General features: G+C 43.9%; 1 protein-coding gene across 1 annotated transcript; it reads right to left on the reverse strand.

Annotated features, from left to right (window-relative positions):
• Positions 1–1,230: 1,230 nt before the first annotated feature.
• LOC132897217 (TLD domain-containing protein 2-like) lies at positions 1,231–21,324 on the reverse strand. The gene is made up of 6 exons (XM_060938689.1): positions 21,319–21,324; positions 18,243–18,482; positions 17,770–17,922; positions 16,826–16,921; positions 1,464–1,537; positions 1,231–1,366 (listed from the first exon to the last, which is right to left on the reverse strand). The coding sequence occupies exons 1-6, from the start codon at positions 21,322–21,324 to the stop codon at positions 1,231–1,233; spliced, it is 705 nt and encodes a 234-aa protein (XP_060794672.1).
• Positions 21,325–21,914: the final 590 nt, after the last annotated feature.

The raw sequence follows: 21,914 nt of genomic DNA on the forward strand, positions 1-21,914 counted from the left end.
AACCACATTCTTTCAAAGGTTAGACTTCATTTAGAGAAATTTGCATTCGATGCACAAGTGCAAAAATTTGCATCCCCTTGAAACCAAATGAAGACAAAGAAATGTAATTTATAGAAACAGGAACTTTATTTTTCTTTCATTGCATTCATGTAACATCATAAGACATAGTAAATGCGCAAAGTGTGTACTGTATATTAAAATGTTTAATAGTTTAATAAGAATCTACGAAAGTTGTATCAGCAGCCACACTTCTCTGAAAATTTCAACTACAAAATGATCTCTAATCAGGACTGGATGACCAAGAAGTTCAAAACAAAACATTTCAAATCAATTTTCATATTTTTCATTACATTTTGGATTGTTGTCGTGTTACGTATTCTACCATTATTTATTTATCATTCTCCAATGCTTGTTTTTATCATAATGACTTGTAATGAAGACTCATTTTTATATAAAGTTTCTTTTTTTCCTACTACAGAGCAAAACTAAAGACTACTTCATGGATACATCGATCATATCCGTTTTCATAACCCATATAAGGTCTTAATTAGAGCTTAATCGCAGAAGTTGTACTGGAAACCATTAAAACCATTAGATCGTAATGGGAAAATCATTTCAGTTCTCGTTAGGAAGTCAAACTATTATATTTAACCCTCAGCACCAACAGGCCCCCAATCTGCCCCAATTTCACTCCTCCAGAGTTCAATGATTGTCATGTGACCTTAAATTTGTGACGTCATTTGTCAATCACATACAGATTTAAAATTTAGTTGAATAGAAACAAATAGAAGTTAATAACATAATGATTCCGATTGCATCCTCTAAGACCTGGATCTGATATGAGTTAAGATGCTCAGCGTTCATTAAGTTGTCTCTTCTCTTCACTTCTCATCTCTTTGGCTCAAATCAAAGTTCTCAAAGTTGTTTTTCTCTGAGGCTGTAGCTCCCTCTAGTGGCAAATCATGCCGATTCTCAGAATTCTGCATTTAAGACGTGACAATCTCTCAAATGTGATTGAAGATCTCGACCACGTGATGATGGTTTGTGATGCATGTTAGCATGTGTGAAAGCTTGTCATCAGAGCGATTCCATCCGTGTGAAACGTGCTCCTCTGCCTCGTTCAGGCCGAGCCGAGGCTCACGCACACTCCCACGCCGATGTCGAAGCCGATGCTGAGGTCGGCCTGAATCATCTTTCTCAGATTATAACATAACGCAAGGAGGTGTACAGTCAAACGAGAGCCCACACCTCGAGCTCATTAATTATAAAATCTTCTTCTGAGGACAGCACGTCGTTATCAAAGGTTTCGCATTGCTGACTGCGGCCCCGGAGCAGATCGCTGTGCAACCACAGACCGAACCGGCCTCTGTGAGGAAACAGGAAACACAGGAAGGGAAACGTTACACACACTGCACCAAGCATCACCATGTAGATGTTAATGGTGTGAAGATCATTTTCCTTACAGTCCTCCTCCGAACATCAGAGAGTCCACGCTTCCTTTAATGAAGTACGAGTTAACACCCGTCCATTTGTGGACCTGAACACACACACACACACACACACACACACACACACACACACACACACACACACACACTCATGTTACACACAGCTTTATGAGGACATTAATGCATTTATACAGATCTGAAAATAGAAAAGAGAAGTGTGTGTATGTTTGATTAGTTATTAATATCATAACGGTTAACAGGACTAATGCTATGGAATAGGAGGACAAGGAAAGATGAGAGAGAGAGAATGCAAAGAGAAAAATGAGAGGAGAGAGAGAGAAGGCAAAGAGAAAGGCGAGAAAGAGAGAGAAGGCAAAGAGAAAGACAAGAGAGGAGAGAGAGATAAGGTGAAGAGAAAGACAAGAGAGAACACAAAAAGAAAGATGAGAGAGAGAACACAAAGAGAAAGACGAGAGAGAATGCAAAGAGAATGGCGAGAAAGACAGAGAGATAAGGCAAAGAGAAAGACAAGAGAGAAGAGAGAAGGCAAAGAGAAAGACAAGAGAGGAGAGAGAGAAGGCAAAGAGAAAGACAAGAGAGGAGAGAGAGAAGGCAAAGAGAAAGACAAGAGAGTAGAGACAGAAGGCAAAGAGAAAGATGAGAGAGAACACAAAAAGAAAGATGAGAGAGAGAATGCAAAGAGAAAGATGAGAGAGAAGGCAAAGAGAAAGACAAGAGGAGAGAGAGAAGGTAAAGAGAAAGATGAGACAGAGAGAGAGAGAAGGTAAAGAGAAAGACGAGAAAGAGAATGCAATGAGAGACAAGAAGAGAGAGAGAAGACAAAGAGAAAGGTGAGAGAGAGAAAGATGAGAGAACGCAAAGAGAAAAATGAGAAAGAGAGAATGCAAAGAGAAAGATGAGAGAGAGAAGGCAAAGAGAAAGACAAGAAAGAGAGTGAGAACACCAAGAGAAAGACGAGAGGAGAGAGAGAGAAGGCTAAGAAAAAGGTGAGAAAGAGAGAAAGATGAGGGGACAACTCAGAGAAAAACAGATGAGAGAGAGAATGCAAAGAGAAAGATGAGATAGAAGGCAAAGAGAAAGACAAGAAAGAGACAGAGAGAACACAAAGAGAAAGACGAGAGGAGAGAGAGATGGCAAAGAGAAAGATGAGAGAATGCAAAAAGATGAGAAACAGAAAGAGAGAAGGTAAAGAGAAAGATGAGAAAGAGAGAAGGTAAAGAGAAAGATGAGAAAGAGAGAGAAGTCAAAGCGAAAGATGGGAAAAAGAGAGAGCAGGCAAAGAGAGACGAGAAAGAGAGACAAGAGAAAGAGAGAGCAGGCAGAGACAGATGAGAAAGAGAGAGAGAAGGCAAAGACAAAGACGAGAGACTTGACTTGAGAAACCCTTTATTAAACAAAAAGTAAAAACAAAAGGTATCAATTAACTTTTGTCATTGCTCAAGTAGGAAAAACACACAAAAAGGGGGGGAGAGAAATCAAAATGAAAGCAGCAACTCTCCCTCAATTCCGAGGGCACACAGTACACCTCCCACAGCCCACAGATCACTGAAAGTCATAAGATCATCCACCAAAGTATAAAAATTGTGTTCTATTCTAATCCGTGCTTTAAGCACGGCAACTTAAAAATGGCACCCCCCGTGGCGAACGTGTTTGCGACACGCTCCCGACACCGATTGTCTTTATTGTTTATTTTAGTAATTTTGATTGTGACAAATGCTCAGTGCTTGTACACTAGTATCACCTACAGCAAAGACACACTTCTGGACATTGATAAAATTCACCACGGGCCCAGTCCAGTCCTTCTGGACTGTAGCTTTCTTCTCATCGCTGACACCGACCGAAGCGACACTGACACCATCTGGCAGGCCGCATCATCACCAGACTCGAGTAGGCGAAACGGCCGACGATCCACGCACCCAAAATGGAGGCGCGGTAAGAGAGGCGGGCTGCATGCTAGGCTAAAGGGCAGAGCTACAAGACCACCGCTACCTAGCCTTCTGCTAGCTAACATTCACTCACTCGAGAATAAGATGGATGAGCTGAGAACCAGGATAACATCTCAACGTGAGATCAGAGAGTGTTATGCCCTGATTTTTACGGAAACCTGGACTACTGCAAGCCTGCCAGACCCGGCCATTGAACTACAGACCCACTCCATGCACCGCGGAGACCGCACATCTGCTTCCGGTAAAAACAAAGGTGGCAGTGTGTATGTTTATGTTAACAACAGATGGTGTACAGACGTACAGGTGGTTGAAAAACACTGTTGTGCGGACATTGAAGTGCTGATGGTGAAGTGCAGACCCTTTTATCTACCGAGGGAGTTCAGTGCTGTGTTTATGCTGGCTGTTTACATCCCGCTGCGGGCCGACCGCACTACAGCGCTAGGACTACTACATGACATCATTGGCAAATACAAGACCACACACCCAGATGCTGTGTTCATCGTGGCCAGGGATTTTAATCATTGCAGCCTCAGGACTGTGCTACCAAAGTACCATCAACACGTGAGCTTTCCGACAAGGGACAACAACATTCTGGACCATGTCTACAGCAACGTGAGAAATGGCTACAAGGCTGTGCCCCGCCCCCACTTTGGACAGTCTGACCACATCTCTGTGTTCCTCTACCCAGCTTACAAAGTCCTTCTCAAACAAGCCCCCCCAGTGAATAAAACTGTTAAAGTTTGGAATGAGGAGACTGATCTGGTGCTCCAGGACTGCTTCAGTTCTACAAACTGGGATGTGTTTAAGACTGCTGCTTTGAGAGAAGACTGTTCTGTGGATTTAGAGGAATATGCATCTGTGGTCACCAGCTACATCAGTACGTGTATTAATGACATTGTCCCCACCAAGCACTGCAAAATATATCCTAACCAAAAACCTTGGATTAACAGTGAAGTACGCTCCATGCTACATGCACGCTCCACCACTTTTGCCTCTGGTGACGCAGATGGATATAAAAAGGCCAGATATGACCTACGCAGATCCATCAGGGAAGCCAAGAGGCAGTACAGACTGAAGCTGGAAGGATATTACAACACCTCAGACTCCAGATGTATGTGGCAGGGCCTGCAACATATTACCAATTTCCAGCAGAAGAACAGCAAGGTCACAGCCAACCACAACACATCACCAGATGAGCTGAATGAGCTCTATGCTCGCTTCAACACCCTCAACACCAATCAACACAGAAGGATTCTACCAACAGAGGCAGCACAGAGCTCTTCACCTATTGTGACCATAACCGAGGTGAGCAAGGTCTTCAGGAGGACTAACCCCTGAAAGGCAGCCGGCCCTGACAACATCCCCGGCCGTGCTTTGAGGGCCTGCTCCACACAGTTAGCAGAGGTCTTCACAGACATTTTCAACCTGTCCCTCTCCATGTCTTCTGTGCTCACATGCTTCAGGACCACCACCATAGTGCCCCTCCCAAAGAAAAACAATATAACATGCCTGAATGACTATCGCCCAATTGCACTCACTTCAATTGTAATGAAGTGTTTTGAGAGCATAGTCATGTCATACATCAAAAAGGGCATTCCAGACACAATAGAACCTCTTCAATTTGCATATCGTCAGAACCGTTCAACTGATGATGCCGTCAATGCAGCCATCCACACAGCCTTGTCACACCTGGAACACAGGGACACCTATGTTCGAATGCTGTTTGTGGACTACAGTTCAGCCTTCAACACCATCATCCCCAGCAGACTGACAGAGAAGCTCTCCACCCTTGGACTGACATCCTCCCTCTGCTGCTGGGTCCTGGACTTTCTCACAAACAGACCCCAGGCTGTCAGAGTCGGTACCAGAACATCCAGCACCAAGACAGTGAGCACAGGGACCCCCCAAGGCTGTGTGCTCAGTCCACTCCTGTACACCCTCTTCACCTACGACTGCACCCCCACCCAGAGCAACACTTCCATCATCAAGTTCGCTGATGACACCACTGTCATTGGGCTGATCACCGGCGGAGATGAGAGAGCCTACAGGGAGGAGGTGGCTCAGCTGGTCTCCTGGTGCCAGGAAAATAACCTCTCCTTGAATGCTGAGAAGACCAAGAAGATGATTATTGACCCGAGGAAGAGGAGGAGAGACCAGCACGCCTCACTGCACATCAACGGGACACAGGTGGAGAGGGGGAAAACATTTATCATCAGTGAGGATCTCACCTGGACACACAACACACAGCAGACCATCAAGAAGGCTCAACAGAGACTCTTCTTCCTGAGGAAGCTGAGGAAATTTGGACTGTCCACCAAACTCCTCAGCAACTTCTACAGGTGCACAGTGGAGAGTGTCCTGACAAATTCCATCACTGTGTGGTACGGGAACTGCACAACTCAGGACAGAAAGGCTCTCCAGCGTGTCATTAAAATGGCACAGTTCATCTGTGGAGCTGTCCTCCCCCCACTACAGGACATTTACAACACCTGGGTCACAAAAAGGGCACAGAGCATCATCAGGGACCAAACACACCCACAACACAGACTATTTACGCTCCTACCATCTGGCAGATGCTACAGGAGTGTGAAAGCAAGGACTACAAGACTGACAAACAGTTTTTACCCCCAGGCCATCAGGCTTTTGAACCACAGATTATAATCACCATCTACCTCTATATTTCCATCAGGCTTTTGAACCACGGATTATAACCACCATCTACCTCTATATTTCCATCAGGCTTTGAACCACGGATTATATTAGCAATTTTGCACAAGACATTGCACAGTATATCTACCTCTATGTTTGCACATTGTTTGTTTGCCTCTCCTTTTTTTTTTTAGACATTGCACAGTATATCTACCTCTATGTTTGCACATTGTTTGTTTGCCTTTCCTTTTTTTTTTTAAATGTTATCTTCATTTTTCAATCTACTTTTATATTTTGCATTCCATACGCACTTTATATTTTATATTTCATATTTTATAGATATATATTTCTTTTTATATTGGTAAGCATAGTTTGGTCGGGCAGTTGCAAAATAAGAATTTCATTACCCAATAATAAACCGCTGTGTCTGTTATTGTGTATATGACAAATAAACATCTTGAATCTTGAATCTTAAGAAGCCCTCTGAGGATCTGCTCAGTGTCCACAGAGCCCATACCCTGACGCCTGTTCTTACAGCTCAACCAAATAGACAGTTTTGCAGTGGCTAACAAAAAATTAATCAGTGAGTGAATCTTCCCTTTCTTTGCTGAATACTTTGGACCATAAACAAACAACTGAAAAGAAAAGTGCTCCCCCAAACCCTGAACTAGTACCCTCAACAGATCAAAAAGTGCAACTAAACATGAACACTGAACAAATAAATGTGCTAAAGTCTCTGGCTGCGAACAGAAAAAACAACCCTCCCCGTGATCAGGATCCAGGTGTGCTATATGTCTGTTTGTGGCTATAGCCCCATGCACAATCCTCCAGTGGAGGTCAGCTGCCTGTTTTTCAATGGACCATTTATACAGGAACCACCAGCAGCCTTTCGGGGACGAGCCTGGGCCAAAAAACTCAGCCCACCTCGATGCGTTTATGTCCCGAAGTAACTGAAAGTTCCATACTTTCACACGTGAAATATAGCAGTTTCTTCCCCAAGCCTTTGAACTTTCCCATCTGTGGTGTTCTGAAGGAAAGGAGGCAATCTTCTCCCTCTTGCCATTCAGCGACATTGGCATGAACATCCAGGAGAGGAAAGGTGTACTTAGCAGCTTCATCCCAGTGATCAGGAAGGGAAGCATCCTCTGTGATAAAGGCCTTCAGACCTTCTGGTAATGATCCTAACACCTCCTCCACCACTCTGGACAACAGCCTCAGTCTGATGTTTATGGTCTGCTCCAAGACCTCCACGGGCATCAGCCGGTGGCCAAGCTTTACACATCCAGCCTCTCTGAGAGAAGATCTCAGACTGGCTGATGTCAGAACTTCTGTTATAATGAGACTGTTGAAGAACAAAGGCTCCTCCAACAGCCACAGGCCCGCTGCAGGAGCAGAGTCTCTGGTTACCTTCAGTACTCTCCAACACTCTAAAGTGTGACTCCAGTCCAGTCAGGTCAGCTTCCTCCTGCCTCATCAAGAACAGCTGCTTGCTGTAGCCCAGACACCCAGCTTTCTGCAGGAGAGCACAGGCCATTTCCAGCCACCTCACACCAAGCTGGTACAGCAGTCTCTGGGCAGTCTGCAGCCTGAAAGCATTACCCAGGCAGAGATGTCTATGAGGCCTTGTCCTCCCTCCTCCACTGGCAGGTACAAAGCTGAAGCCCATACCCAATGTTGTCCTGTCCAGAAGAAGTCCACGATGGTTCGCTGGATGTCCTCAATCAGACCTCTAGGTGGGGAGAGAACAGAAAGAACAGTCTGTGCCATAGCGAACAGTCTTTGCCACAGCATTGAAGCAACCAAGTTACTGACAACCAGAACTTGACCCCTATATGACAGCTGGGGTAAAAACAATTTCCATTTAGACAACCTTGCACACACCTTCTCCCTCACACCCTCCCAGTTCTGCTGTTGATAACCTTCTGCGCCCAAGTACACCCCCAATACCTTTAACCCTCTACTTCCCCACTGTAGGCCTCCAGACAGAGCCGGCAATGTTCCCTCTACCCACTGGCCCATCTGAAAAGCCTCGCTCTTACTCCAGTTCACTTTGGCTGAGGACGCTGTTTCATATAGCCTCAAACTATCTTTCAAGGCTTCCATGTCTCTTTGGTCTCTTACAAAAACATTTACATCATCAGCATATGTAGAGACTTTAAAAGCAGAAGCATGCCATGACCCTGGTAGTAGGAAACCATGAAGGCGAGTCCTCAGCCTGCATAGTAAGGGCTTGATGGCCAGATTGTATAGTGGCCCTGAGATGGGACAGCCCTGTTTAATCCCCTTCCTAACCGGAAAAGACTGACTCAACCCACCCCCCACTTTAACTAAGCACTCTGCCCCACCATACAATAAACCCATCCATGATACAAAAGAATCACCAAACCCAAATGCGCACAGTGTAGAAAATAATTAATTGTGATCTACCCTATCAAAAGCTTTTTCCTGGTCCAAAGAAATGATACCAAGATTTAAATCATAAACATTACAAACACCAATTAAATCCTGAATCAAAAACAGATTGTCCAATATAGTTGGGACAATATAGTCCTGGAATGCAATATGTCTGGTCCATGTGCACAATTATGTCCAAGTAGTCTCTCAGTCTATTAGCCAGTGCTCTGGAGAGTATTTTATAGTCAGTTCATAACACAGCCACTGGTCTCCAGTTCTTTAAGAGTGCCAAATCCCCTTTTTTCAGTAAAAGGGAGAGAACTGCCCTCTGACAGGATGAAGGCAGTGACTCTCCATTAAAACATTCCAGTAGCACCTAATGTAGATCCACGCTGATGATTCCCCAGAACTGCTTAAAGTGCTGATGACACGTTTTTGACATCTTTGGCGATGTTTTATAACATAAAAAGTAATTCCCGATGATCCATATATTAATTCACGAAAGCGCCTATTTTACAAGTTATGATAAAAAACGTGGCTATTTGGGCAAATTTGATAGGGCTGCAGCACCCAGGAGACGAAAGAGGAGGAGGAGCTATATGACGTCAGCGAAATAACCTTCCTCCTAACTTACCAGTTTGTTGTTGATGCGACAGGTGTTCAGTTTGTCATTATTAGTATTATTATACATTATTATATATATATATATATATATATATATATATATATATATATATATATATATATATATATATATATATATATATAAAAGTTATTATGCCTTTGCGTTGTGTTGCCGGCTTTTGCTCCAAAACCCACAAGGATGGGGTAAGTTTATTCAAGTTTCCCAGAGATCCCGAGCTGCATGCGAAGTGGGTGAAGCAAGTCAGGCGCACTCGTGACAAGTGGGAGCCCTCACCAACATCCGTCCTGTGCTCTGAACACTTCGATTTGGATTGTTTTGACACCCTTCCCAGCTTAAAAGAATCTCTTGGGTGTTCAGTTCAGCACAAACGTGTGTTACTACCATCAGCAGTGCCTACACAGTGTTGCCAGATTGGGAGGTTTCTCGCCCAGTTGAGCGGTTTCAAGTGCATTTTGGTGGGTTTTGAACATATTTTGGGCTGGAAAACATCAGCAGTATCTGTTGCCAGATACTGCTGATGTTTTCCAGCCCAAAATATGTTCAAAACCCACCAAAATGCACTTGAAACCGCCCAACTGGGCGGGATTCCTCCCAATCTGGCAACACTGCCAGTATTCCGGAGGGGGTCTACTAGTAGCTACACCGGATCCAAAGACAGTCCTCCTGTCAGAACATGTGTTGTGAAACGACATTAGATAAAGGTACTTAGAGCTATAGATTCTACATGATAATCATAAATGTAATCATAAAGTCGGCGTGATATCAGTCATGTATTTGCTTGTGAAAGCTTGTGGCTTTCATGTAACTGCTGCCTAGCAACGAGAGGCAAAGGGTAAAGAGGGTAGGCTATCATAGATTCTATTCAGAAGAGATCAACACAATTCTAGACTCCCAGAAAAGGAAGAGCTAGCACTAGAGAGTTCACCGGCATTTTCATGCACCATTTCCATTGAGTAGAACCAGAGTAGAACAGCCAGTGAACCGCAGCGTGTTCTCCCGCTGACGTCACAACATGGCCGCGAGCCACGGACCCAGTTTTCTTGCGCTGTGCAATTAAAAGTTGGATATTTGCGTAACAACAGCTTCTTTTCACATAATTATAACAGAAATCTAACATGTTTGCCATGTTGTATAGTTTATTTAAGAAATTGCATAGAGTCATGTTCGTGTCATCAGCCCTTTAAAGAAATCGGCAGTAAGCCAAGGCTTCCAAAGAAATGATACCAAGATTTAAATCATAAACATTACAAACACCAATTAAATCCTGAATCAAAAACAGATTGTCCAATAAAGTTGGGACCAAGTCCTGGTGCTCGTCCTGAAGTCATCTGACCAACAGCTGTAATTAGTTCCTCCAGACTGAGCTCTCGATCCAGATCAGCTTTCTCCTGTGGGTTCAGTTGTACTGTAGAAGCCTCTTGAACAGCTCAGCAGCACACTCTGGACTGCAGCGGTCTGCTGAGAACAAGCTGGTGTAGAAATCCATAGCATAGTTCCTCATTTCTTTAGGGTCTGTTGTTACTGTCCCATTCGAGAGCTTCAGACATGCCATCATTTTCCTCCTCCCAGTATTCCTTTCCAGGTTGAAGAAAAAGGAGCTCGAAGCGTCCATGTCCTTAATGTTCTGTAAACACGATCTAACCAGAGCTCCCTTCACCCTCTCCTCCAAAAGAGTTCTAAGTGCCATCTTTCTATCATTCAGTGAATTTTTGGTAGCAGAAGGTGGTTTCAGATGTAATCCACTCTCAACGTCATGGATACTGTTCTCTAAATGCTGAATGGACATTTTGAGCTGTGTTGTAAAGAAGGATGTGTATTGCTGACAAAAAATTAGTATCTGAGACTTTCCAACCTCCCACCACTGCTTCAGAGATACGAAGTTGGCTTTCTCAGATCTCTACCTTAACCAGAACTGTTCAAAATTGCTGCAGAAAATGTTGTCTTCAGTAGCCTGTTGTTAAAGTGCCAATAAGATTTGATTTTTTTTGTCCAGAGGAGGTAATTAACTCTAAGCTGGTAAGGTGATGATCTTTGAAACCAACCGGAATGATGGAACTGTCAACTAACCTGGACCTGAGTGACTGTGAGATGTAAAAGCGATCTAACCTGGCTGCACTTACCATGTTGTCATTAACTTTAACCCACATGTACTGTCTAACTGTTGGGTGTTTGAGTCTCCAAGAATCTACCAGGTCTAAATGTGAAATTATCCTGCCTAAAGCAGTAGATGAATGAAAAATGTGGTTCCTCACTAGTTCTGTCCAGAGTGAAGTCTGGGTTGCAGTTCCAGTCCCCACCTAAGATGAGGTACTAGTCACTGAACTGGTCTAATTCGTCTTTCAGTTGGCTGAAAAGAGCAATTCTTTCCTGTCCTTCATTTGGTGCATACCTAATTCTTATATGTTGATGAAACAAACAAACAAACAAAAAATCCCTCTACTTCCGTCCTAACAATCAGCAACCTTCCTTTAAGAATTTCTAAACTTGACAAAATTTTAGCGTTGCTGTATTTTTCTGAATAAAACATCCCCCCCAGCAGTTAGTACCATGGCTGAGTGTATATAAACCCTCCCACCACAGGCCCTAGTCCATCTCATTTTCCCTGTCACTGTCAAAACTATTTGTTTTTGTTGGATTACTTCAGCAACTAGAGCTCTCTTCTGTCCATCCCTGCCATCGTTTATATTTAAAACCTTCCTCTAGTGTTAGGCTCGGCACTGACCCGTTTTTAGGTTTAGCATGCATAAAAGTACTACATAAATGTATTTATTGCATCAAGACTTTTTGACTGGGCGGCACGGTGGTGTAGTGGTTAGCGCTGTCGCCTCACAGCAAGAAGGTCCGGGTTCAAGCCCCATGGCCGGCGAGGGCCTTTCTGTGTGGAGTTTGCATGTTCTCCCCGTGTCCGCGTGGGTTTCCTCCGGGTGCTCCGGTTTCCCCCACAGTCCAAAGACATGCAGGTTAGGTTAACTGGTGACTCTAAATTGAGCGTAGGTGTGAATGTGAGTGTGAATGGTTGTCTGTGTCTATGTGTCAGCCCTGTGATGACCTGGCGACTTGTCCAGGGTGTACCCCGCCTTTCGCCCGTAGTCAGCTGGGATAGGCTCCAGCTTGCCTGCGATCCTGTAGAAGGATAAAGTGGCTAGAGATAATGAGATGAGATGAGAAAATCCCAAAAAATAATTTTACTAAATTATAAAATGCTCTGGTGAAAATTGTGACCTTTGTGTTGTTAGGGTCAATTTCGACCCAGTTAAAATATAAGATTATAAAACAATAATAAATGCCAAAACTGAAATCATAAACACACAATCAGCCAACAGTCTTCAGCCAGCTCTTCCTCCAACCACTTGAGCTTCAGTCAGGGGCTTTTCTCTTTGCCTGTTTGACAGAACAAACAAAGACAGACATGTCCAGGCATGTAAGGCCAATTGAGTTTAGAGTTGGTGACTTGCAGAGTACACATCTCCAATTTACAGCATGCAACAATGAGAAGAGGACTGAATGTAAGCCAAGCTCTGGACCATATCTTTGCTGATAATGAGGCAGAGGACACAGAGCAGTATAGCGATAGAGATGAGCAGGTCTCTGAGGAGGAAGACGATGTGGCGTTTCAACCGGAAGACACAGACACATCTGATCAGTCTGATGAGGAGGTCACCGGTGCTGAAGCTGCTCCTGCTGAAACATTCAGATCCAAAAGTGGCAACATCTGTTGGAGCTCAGTACCTCCTGACGTACATGGCAGGACAGCTGCTGCAAATGTCATCAAAATGACCCCTGGGATCACAAGGTTTGCTGTGATGAGAGTAAGTGACATCAAGTCATGTTTTGATCTGTTTATGCCATTGTCACTAAAAAAAGTCATAATTGCTATGACAAACCTTGAAGGAAAAAAGTCCATGGCAACATGTGGAATGACATTGATGAGGAATGCCTGGATGCCTACATTGGTGTTCTTCTCCTTGCTGGAGTGTACAGATCCAGCAATGAGGCCACTGATAGTCTCTGGGACGCATCGACAGGCAGGAATATTTTTTGAAAAAAAAAAGACTTGTTTTTTGCCCTTTTCTTGAAGTAAATATATATGGGTCGAAATTGACCCGAAACACCATAGATGTTAATATAGTTGATAATATTAAAATTAAAATCTTTTTTTTTTGAACATTTAAGAGATGTGATCTAATAGCCTGGCTAACGCGACTTCAAAGCTCTCCGAGCTATTGGTCTGGTCAAGATATTAAGCCCAACCGTTTCCCAGAGCCCGTGGTTGACCCGCCTCCCTGAAATGCCTCAGTTTGCTACTGGTCGAAGCCAGAAAAGGCTGTGACGAAGCTTAAACCAATCACATCACTCTTTCCTCTGACGTATGCGACGCGACGGGGCTAACTGGTAGATTAAACTCTTACCGAAGCCGGTCGGGAGCAAGGCGAAAACGTCCTTCCTTTCAATAAATACCTCCAGGGCTGCTCTTTGCTCCGCTTTCAATGAGAACTTCCCATTGAATGCTTTCAATACAGCATCTATGCGTAATAGATGCGGAAGCGTGAATGAAGCGCTTCCGGCATAGATTCTGTAAACAATCTATGGCTTCCGGTCTCAGTTCTACTATGTCAGTGCCTTGAACGCGCCTCTACCCAGGGCCGTTGGAGATGCTCAAAGTTGATTGGTTCCCGATTTTTCGGGAGCTTGGAAGAGCTGTAGATAGCTTGCCTGGCCAGACTAAGCTTCCAACAGGCCCTCGTGTTGTGTCACGCTTAGGATGGGCGGGCCCAGGCTAGTGATCTAATACCCCTCAGTAATAGTCAGGTAACAGAACAACCTTTTATTTGTTTACATTATTCTCTTGAGGTTCATTTGACCACTTTTTTGTATTGAAAACGAGGGGTATGCTGTTAAAAGAAAGGCCCAGGGGGCCACAACAAAAATATTAAAAACCAATCTTTTCATGGATAAGGGAGTCTAACAAGGTAACCAAGAGGTAAGAAACAAATTGGATGATAAATAATTGTTTTTAGGGTATTTTATGGCTGATTTAAGACACGGGTCAAAACCGACCCGTTAACATAAGAGATAGTAACAGAAAGCTAACACCAGAGCAAGGTTAAGAAAGTTACCCTGAATGTATGCATGGATTCAGAAAAGAAGGGAGAGATAGAAACAGGAGGAGACAGTAGAGAAAGGAAACACACCTGGTGATGCATGATCATTAAGTCATTTCAATAGTTTCATCCTTTTGCTGGTTCTTTGCTTTACCATCTTCCTTAAAGCTGTGATATGTTTGTTAAGACGGTAACGTTTCTTCGCATCTAGTACATCAACCCCAACATGTTTTCGCCAAGCCATAACTGATTGAACAAATTTGTCTGTGTCACTGAAATGGTCCTTAATTTTTACAGTTTTTCCAAAATAATTATTTAAAAAGTCATCAATTTCCTCCAGTGAGTATAAATCATTCTGCTGTGAGCCATCACCAATAGACCCACACTCTGACTCCGTTTCATAGTCCATGTTCTCCACCTTTCCTCCACACTGACTGTTTAAACCATCATTCTCTGTGTCACACACACTCGTCGTTACACCTGCAGGCGCAGCCACCTGCTCAAGTTCAGCAGGTTCGCCACGGAGGTATTCACCTCTTCAGTGGCAGTAATAGGCCCACCGGTACCCGCGGAGGTATTCACCTCACCGGTGACAACAGCAGACTCGCCGGTGCTCATGGAGGTATTCATTTCTTCAGCAGCAGTAATAGGCCCACCGGTACCCGCGGAGGTATTCGCCTCACCGGTGACAACAGCAGACTCGCCGGTGCTCATGGAGGTATTCATTTCTTCAGCAGCAGTAATAGGCCCACCGGTACCCGCGGAGGTATTCACCTCACCGGTGACAACAGCAGACTCGCCGGTGCTCACGGAGGTATTCGTTTCTTCAGCGGCAGTAACAGGCCTACCGGTACCCGTGGAGGTATTGGCCTCCCTGGTGACAACAGCAGACTCGCCGGTGCGCGCGGAGGTATTCATCTCTTCAGCAGAAGTAACAGGCCCACCGGAACCCGCGGAGGTATTCGCCTCACCAGTGACAACAGCAGACTCGCTGGTGCTCACGGGGGTATTTGCCTCCTCAGCGGCAGCAGCAGGCTCCACCGTCCACTCCCCTCCAACATTCTCACCCACAGCCTGCCGCAATATCAAAAGCGTTAGCCTCCTGTTGTTTATGAGGGCATGTGTATTGTTTATGGCTGACATCACCACACTCAAAACACTTCATCTGTCCAGCGCTCGCATACACCATATAAATGAACGCCACCAAATTTCACTTGGAATGATACCTCCAGTTTCTGAGTGGGAGAGTCGAGAAACATGAACGCTTGTCTCCTCAGAGACTGAACGTGTCTTAACTTTGGGTCTTTACAGCCCAGACTGACCGTATGAAACCTGCTAGCAAATTTCCCAAACCTCTTTAGCTTGTTCTCCAACAGTGCATTTGGGATAAATGGAGGAACACCTGACACTGTTACATGGGTAGAGGGAATTGCTAACAGGGAGACTTGGATAAATAGATCAGTTATGATTACACCACTCACGATTAAGTCACTAACATGTTTCTCCTCCTTGAGAAACACCACCACTGCCCTGATCATTCGAGAAGCATAGAGTACATTCTCATGTCCTATTTTCTTGCCAACAGCCAGCAAAACTTCCTCCACCGTCACACCAGGATCTGGCAGTACTATCTGCACACTGTGACGAATGGACGGAGGAGGCGTCTTGAGGGACACCATTCCTCCCGGAACAATCCACAAACTTTTCCCTACTTAGCACTCAACACAACAATAAACAAACAAAAAAAAAAGACCCCCCTGATCATGCATGCAAAAAAGGAAATGATGAAAGCAAGAAGAAAATAAATAATTCACGCTCTCCACCAAACTCCCACAAACACCTCCACCTGTGACACGCCTCACACATCCAGCTCCCAGCATGCAACAGAGAGACAGAGAGAGAGAGAGAGAGAGAGAAGGCAAAGAGATAGACGAGAAAGAGAGAGAGAGAGAAGGTAAAGAGAAAGATGAGAGAGAGAATGACGAGAGAGAGCAGGCAAAGAGAAAGATTTGAAAGAGAGAGAAAGCAAAGAGAAAGGCGAGAAAGAGAGAGAGATGAGAGAGAAGGTAAAGAGAAAGATGAGAGAGAGAGAGAGAGAGAGACAAGAGAGAGAGAGCAGGCAAAGAGAAAGGCTAGAAAGGGAGAGAGAAAGACGAGAGAGCAGGCAAAGTGAAAGATGAGAAAGAGAGAGAGAGAGAAAGCAAAGAGAAAGGCGAGAAAGAGAGAGAGATGAGAGAGAAGGTAAAGAGAAAGATGAGAGAGAGAGAGAGAAAGACAAGAGAGAGAGAGAGAGAGAGCAGGCAAAGAGAAAGATGAGAGAGAAAGCAAAGAGAAAGGCAAGAAAGAGAGAGAGATGAGAGAGAGAAGGCAAAGAGAAAGGCTAGAAAGGGAGAGAGAAAGACAAGAGAGCAGGCAAAGTGAAAGATGAGAAAGAGAGAGAAAGCAAAGAGAAAGATGAGAGAGAGAAGGCAAAGAGAAAGGCTAGAAAGAGAGAGCGAAAGGCAAGAGAGAGACAGAGAAGGCAAAGAGAAAGACGAGAGAGATAAAGAAAGAAAATAGGCAAAGTTAAAGACCAGAGAAGAGAGAGAGAGAGAGAGAGAGAGAGACGCATGAATGCACCTGTAGATGTGGAGAAAATGAGAACAGAAACGTCTCTCCTGTGCCATAGTAGGTGGAGCTAACTCTGAGGGGGGCGGAGCTAAAAACACCAAATACCTGCAACAGACAATAATAATATAAGAAATATGAATAAACATTATTACTACAAAATTATAATAATAATTTATTATTACTGAATATATTTATTTATTTATTTTAGTGTAAGATGAAACTGTAAATTATTTAAATGCGTCAACCACAAAAAGGGCGAGGGTCATGATGAGGGAAAAAAGCAAAATAAAAAAAAAAAAGATTTATCAAAGGCAGCACAGTGGTGTAGTGGTTTGCGCTGTCGCCTCACAGCAAGAAGGTCCGGGTTCGAGCCCTGTGGCCGGCGAGGGCCTTTCTGTGCGGAGTTTGCATGTTGTCCGCGTGGGTTTCCTCCGGGTGCTCCGGTTTCCCCCAAAGACATGCAGGTTAGGTTAACTGGTGACTCTAAATTGACCGTAGGTGTGAATGGTTGTCTGTGTCTATGTGTCGGCCCTGTGATGACCTGGCGACTTGTCCAGGGTGTACCCCGCCTTTCGCCCGTAGTCAGCTGAGATAGGCTCCTGCGACCCTGTAGAACAGGATAAAGCGGCTAGAGATAATGAGATGAGAATATTTATTAAAATTTAGATTCTTTTTTTTAAATATTGTGTTTAGAAATGGAGAGGTATATTAATTATCAATATCTAAAAACACACAATCGGACCGGTTCTGTGACGTGTGACTGTAAAGAAACTCCTGCCAAGTCCAAGAGACTCTGTTTAATTTGTTGTAAGGGTGCACTAACTTTTGCACTCATTTGTATAATTGTAAACGTGTGTAGTCAAATTGAAGTTTTTTTTTCCTCAGTGTGTGATTACTTTATTTCCTCAGTGTGTGTGTGTGTGTGTGTGTGTGTGTGTGTGTGTTAGGCTCACCTGTCCGTAGGTGTCTTTAATGAGGATGATCATGCAGGTGTCCAGTTGGTTGGTGGTTCTATACAGCGTCCTCAAACTGCTCCCGTGGCTCTGAGTACGATACACTAACATCCACTCACACATCCGTAACATAGCAGGGAGTGAGGGAGTCAGCTACACACACACACACACACACGTATCATCAATCATATCAATCATATTCATGTCTATTCATTTTTTAAGGAGTAATTTTTGGGTAAAGTTTAACAGTGTAAGGAATAAAACACTGTGTTGTGCTGTTACAGAAAACTAATCAACAACTGTGCGGTGTGATGGAGTACAATAACTGTTGCCACACTGTAGTTGATTATTTTCCTACAACAGCACATCCCAAAGTGTTTTATTCCTTTTATACGACAGCAGTTTGCCAGCGAGAGCTACTGTTATCGAAAATTATTAATAATAACATTAATAATAATAATAATAATAATAACCTGCTGTATCTGTGTGATGCTCAGCACTTCGCTGTGCTCAGACGTCATGTCTGAGTTGATTCTATTGAGTCCAAGCAGTCGGGGGACGTCCCAGACGGTGCACTTGTTCTCCAGCTTCTGTCCATCCATACACTCGTCCTGCGCCTCCACCATGTAGAAGTCTTCATCATCGTCCTCCTCATCTTCAACACTTCCCTCAAACTGGGTGGAGGACGAGTCACCTTTACTGAGACGGCTCATCTGTGAAGTGGGGACAAGAGGAGAGACTGAATAAATCACTCATTTATTCGCTCTTTCTCTCCATCATCATCTTTCTCTCTCTGTCCATCATCACACATTCTTCTCTCTCCATTACTCTCTTCTTCCATCTCTCTTTCTTTCTGTCTTTCTCTACACCCCATTCCCATTCACAACGAAAACTGTACGTTTTCCGTTATTATGTTGTAATGGTGTTCTGTGTATCAAAGTCAAAGTTCCTCCTGTTCCAAGGCCTGGTCTTCCCAGACAGTCTCCCATCCCAGTACTAACCAGGCCCTTAAGGCACATTGGGCCTTATAGCCCTCGGCCTCTCACCTATTATATGGCTAGGGTTAGAGTGGGGCACTAGTTCTCTGGTAACCGTGAGAGCTTGACTCCTCACTCACATCTGTATTTCAACCAGATGGCAGTAGGTACCATTTTTATGATGGTCTTTGGTATGACCTGACCATGAGGAGAACTCACGATCTCATCTTCGAGAGGTGGACACACTAACCTCTAGTCCAGCTTGCAGTGATGTTCTGTGTGAATGAGAATAAAATGGCGAAGTTGAAATGTTAATCTATCGCCTGTTGACCTGGTAACATTTACGAAAATGTTTTGTCAAGGTTCCAGTGAGACTCTGAACCATCAGATTTACATGACGTTGCTGGTGGTGATGATGTGAATGATGTAGTGATATTGCAAAACTCAAAACAACAAGCAAAGAAAACATCAGCAGATACAGTGGGAGCACTGAGTCCATGCGGGAAGCATTCCAAGATCTAACATGGATAACCAAAACCGCAGACTAGAGTGAACCATACATATTGTGGCAGCGGGGGCGTGGTCAAGCGCCGGTCTGTGACAGGAGGGCGGAGTCAGGGAAGGTAAGTAGCAGAATCACTTCACCTGAGAGCAATTAACCTGTGTTTGTGTGTCTTCCCAGTGACCGCGCCCTATATGAGGAGGGAGAGCGAGAGCGGAAGTGGCTCATCCCTGAACCAGACGCCGGTTGTGTGTGTGTCTGTGCGAGAGCAATTATTGTTGTACTGAAAAGTGTGGCAATAAAGCCAAGTATTAAACCTGATCTCTGTCCTGCCGTCCTCTGTGCTCCACCCACACATAGGGAATTCCTACACATATATAAAGCATGTTTCTCATGTACATACATACCTGTGATAAAGGTTCATTTATAAACTACACACAACAAGAAGACATGGCCATTGCTATCCCCCACCATGAGCATTTTATGAAGACCTCTGAACACTTATGCCCTTATAAGCCCATTGGTTTAATATTGACTTATGATGTTGTAAGTGCTCTGACACCTTCATAAAATGCTACCCAGCTTTTTTCAGTAGTATGAGCATGCAAAGTTTCATTGATGTAGCTTATGTAGTTTCTGAGAAAACTTGTCCAGATTGAGTCCACTTGTACAAAGCCCAATAACGTAAATCAAGGGCCATAACTCTGAAAATAATTATTTCTTGTAAATGATTTTGGAACTCAACCTAGAGCAGGAATAGTAATATGAGCACGCAAAGTTTCATTGATGTAGCTTATGTAGTTTCTGAGAAAACTTGTCCATATTGGTTTGGATGGATGGACGGACAATGGATGGAAGGTCTCCATTTCTATATCCCCCTACACACTTTGTGGCAGGGGCTAATAACATCAACAACAGTAAGTAATAATAAAAGTTATAACAACGTACTGTTATAAAAGTTATCTGAATGTTCTCTCTCTCTGTCTTGAATGAGATTCTGACATTTCCATATATTTATCATGGTTGAGGAACCATGAGCTGGCCTAGTGGTTAGTGTGTCCACCTCTTGACCGGGAGATCACAAGAGTTCTACTCGTGGTCAGGTCATACCAAAGACCATCATAAAAATGGTACCTACTGCCATCTAGCAAGGCACGATGCTATACAGATGCGAGTGGGGAGTCAAACTCTTGCCCCCCACTGTAACCCTAGCTGTATAATACACTGTAAGTGAGAGGTCAAGGGCTATAGAAGCGGAGATCGGCGCCACCCAATTTGCCTTAACGGCCTGGGGTGGGTTTCCCAAAAGCATTGTAGTACAAAGATCATCATTAAATGGTAGAGCGAGCATCACAATGAACACTCTGCCAGTTTATTGTTAAGAGGATTTTAGCGTTAAGAGGCTTTTGGGAAACCCACCCCTGGTTAGTACTGGGATGGAGACTGCCTAGGAAGACCAGGATCTGGCACAGGAAAGACTTTGGCTATCATGGTTGAAGTGTGGAAATGGATACAAGTGCAGAAATCTTATTTACACAGGATAGTCAAAGCAACTGCGGCATGGTGGTGTAGTGGTTAGCACTGTCGCCTCACAGCAACAAGGTTCTGGGTTCTTTGGCGTTTGCATGTTCTCCCTGTGTCTGTGTGGGTTTCCTCTGGGTGCTCCAGTTTCCCCCACAGACCAAAGACATATGGTTAGGTTAACTGGCTATGGAGGATGAGCTAGTCAAAGAGAAATTTGCTTTCCAAAGTTGGAAATACTGCCGTCATTTTGAATTTGTGACTACCAGAGATGCAAAGAACATTGTCGTCCATTGTAAACTCTGTCAGTCGAGCAACAAAATGCTTTCAACTGCGAAAAATCGCTACATCATCAAATTTATTGAAGGCAACACAGCAATGTGAAACTTGTGGAAACAACCACAGGCGCTGATAGAGATGCATGCACTCTGGCTGAACAACAACAACTGGACTTCAGAACAGAAAACAGCAGGAGAGAGAAGTTAAGTGGAAAGGATGTGAATAAGCTCGTCGCTGACTATATCATACTTGTTTCCACTGTTGACTCACCCACATTTCGACACATTATAGAGAAAATACCCACGAAGAGCAACGCTAGGCTGCTCCAGAGAAAGACGTTTGCTGATGACCTCGAGAGCGAATATGCACTGATGGAATCTAATTTGAAGGCTACACTCAGAGAGCTAAACTTTATGTCCACCACAGCTGACATCTGGACAGCTAACAACAAAAACTTTCACTTTTTCAGAAGGGAGGTAGCAAAAGTAATGTAACGAGTAATGATACATTTGATACCACGTAATCAGTAATTTGATTACTTTTTAAAGGCAGTAATTTGTAAAAGTAACTAATTACTCTTCCTGAGTAACCTCCCCAACACTGTACACAATACTACTATTGACCTGTAAAGCACTGAATGGTCTTGCACCACAGTACTGGAGTGAACGTCTTGTCTTTTATGACCTGCCATGTCTAATTCAATAAAAAGGTGCAGGATATTTGTTGGTACCTTAAGTAGTGAAGGTTACAGCAGAGGGCACAGTGTTTTCTTATAAAACCCCACAGTTATGGAACAGCCTTCCAGTTGGTGTTTGGGACTAAGATACAGTCTCAGTGTTTAAGTCTCTCCTGAAAACATATTTGTT

The sequence above is a fragment of the Neoarius graeffei genome, chromosome 13 (assembly GCF_027579695.1).
Source record: "Neoarius graeffei isolate fNeoGra1 chromosome 13, fNeoGra1.pri, whole genome shotgun sequence".
NCBI classification, from domain to species: domain Eukaryota; kingdom Metazoa; phylum Chordata; class Actinopteri; order Siluriformes; family Ariidae; genus Neoarius; species Neoarius graeffei.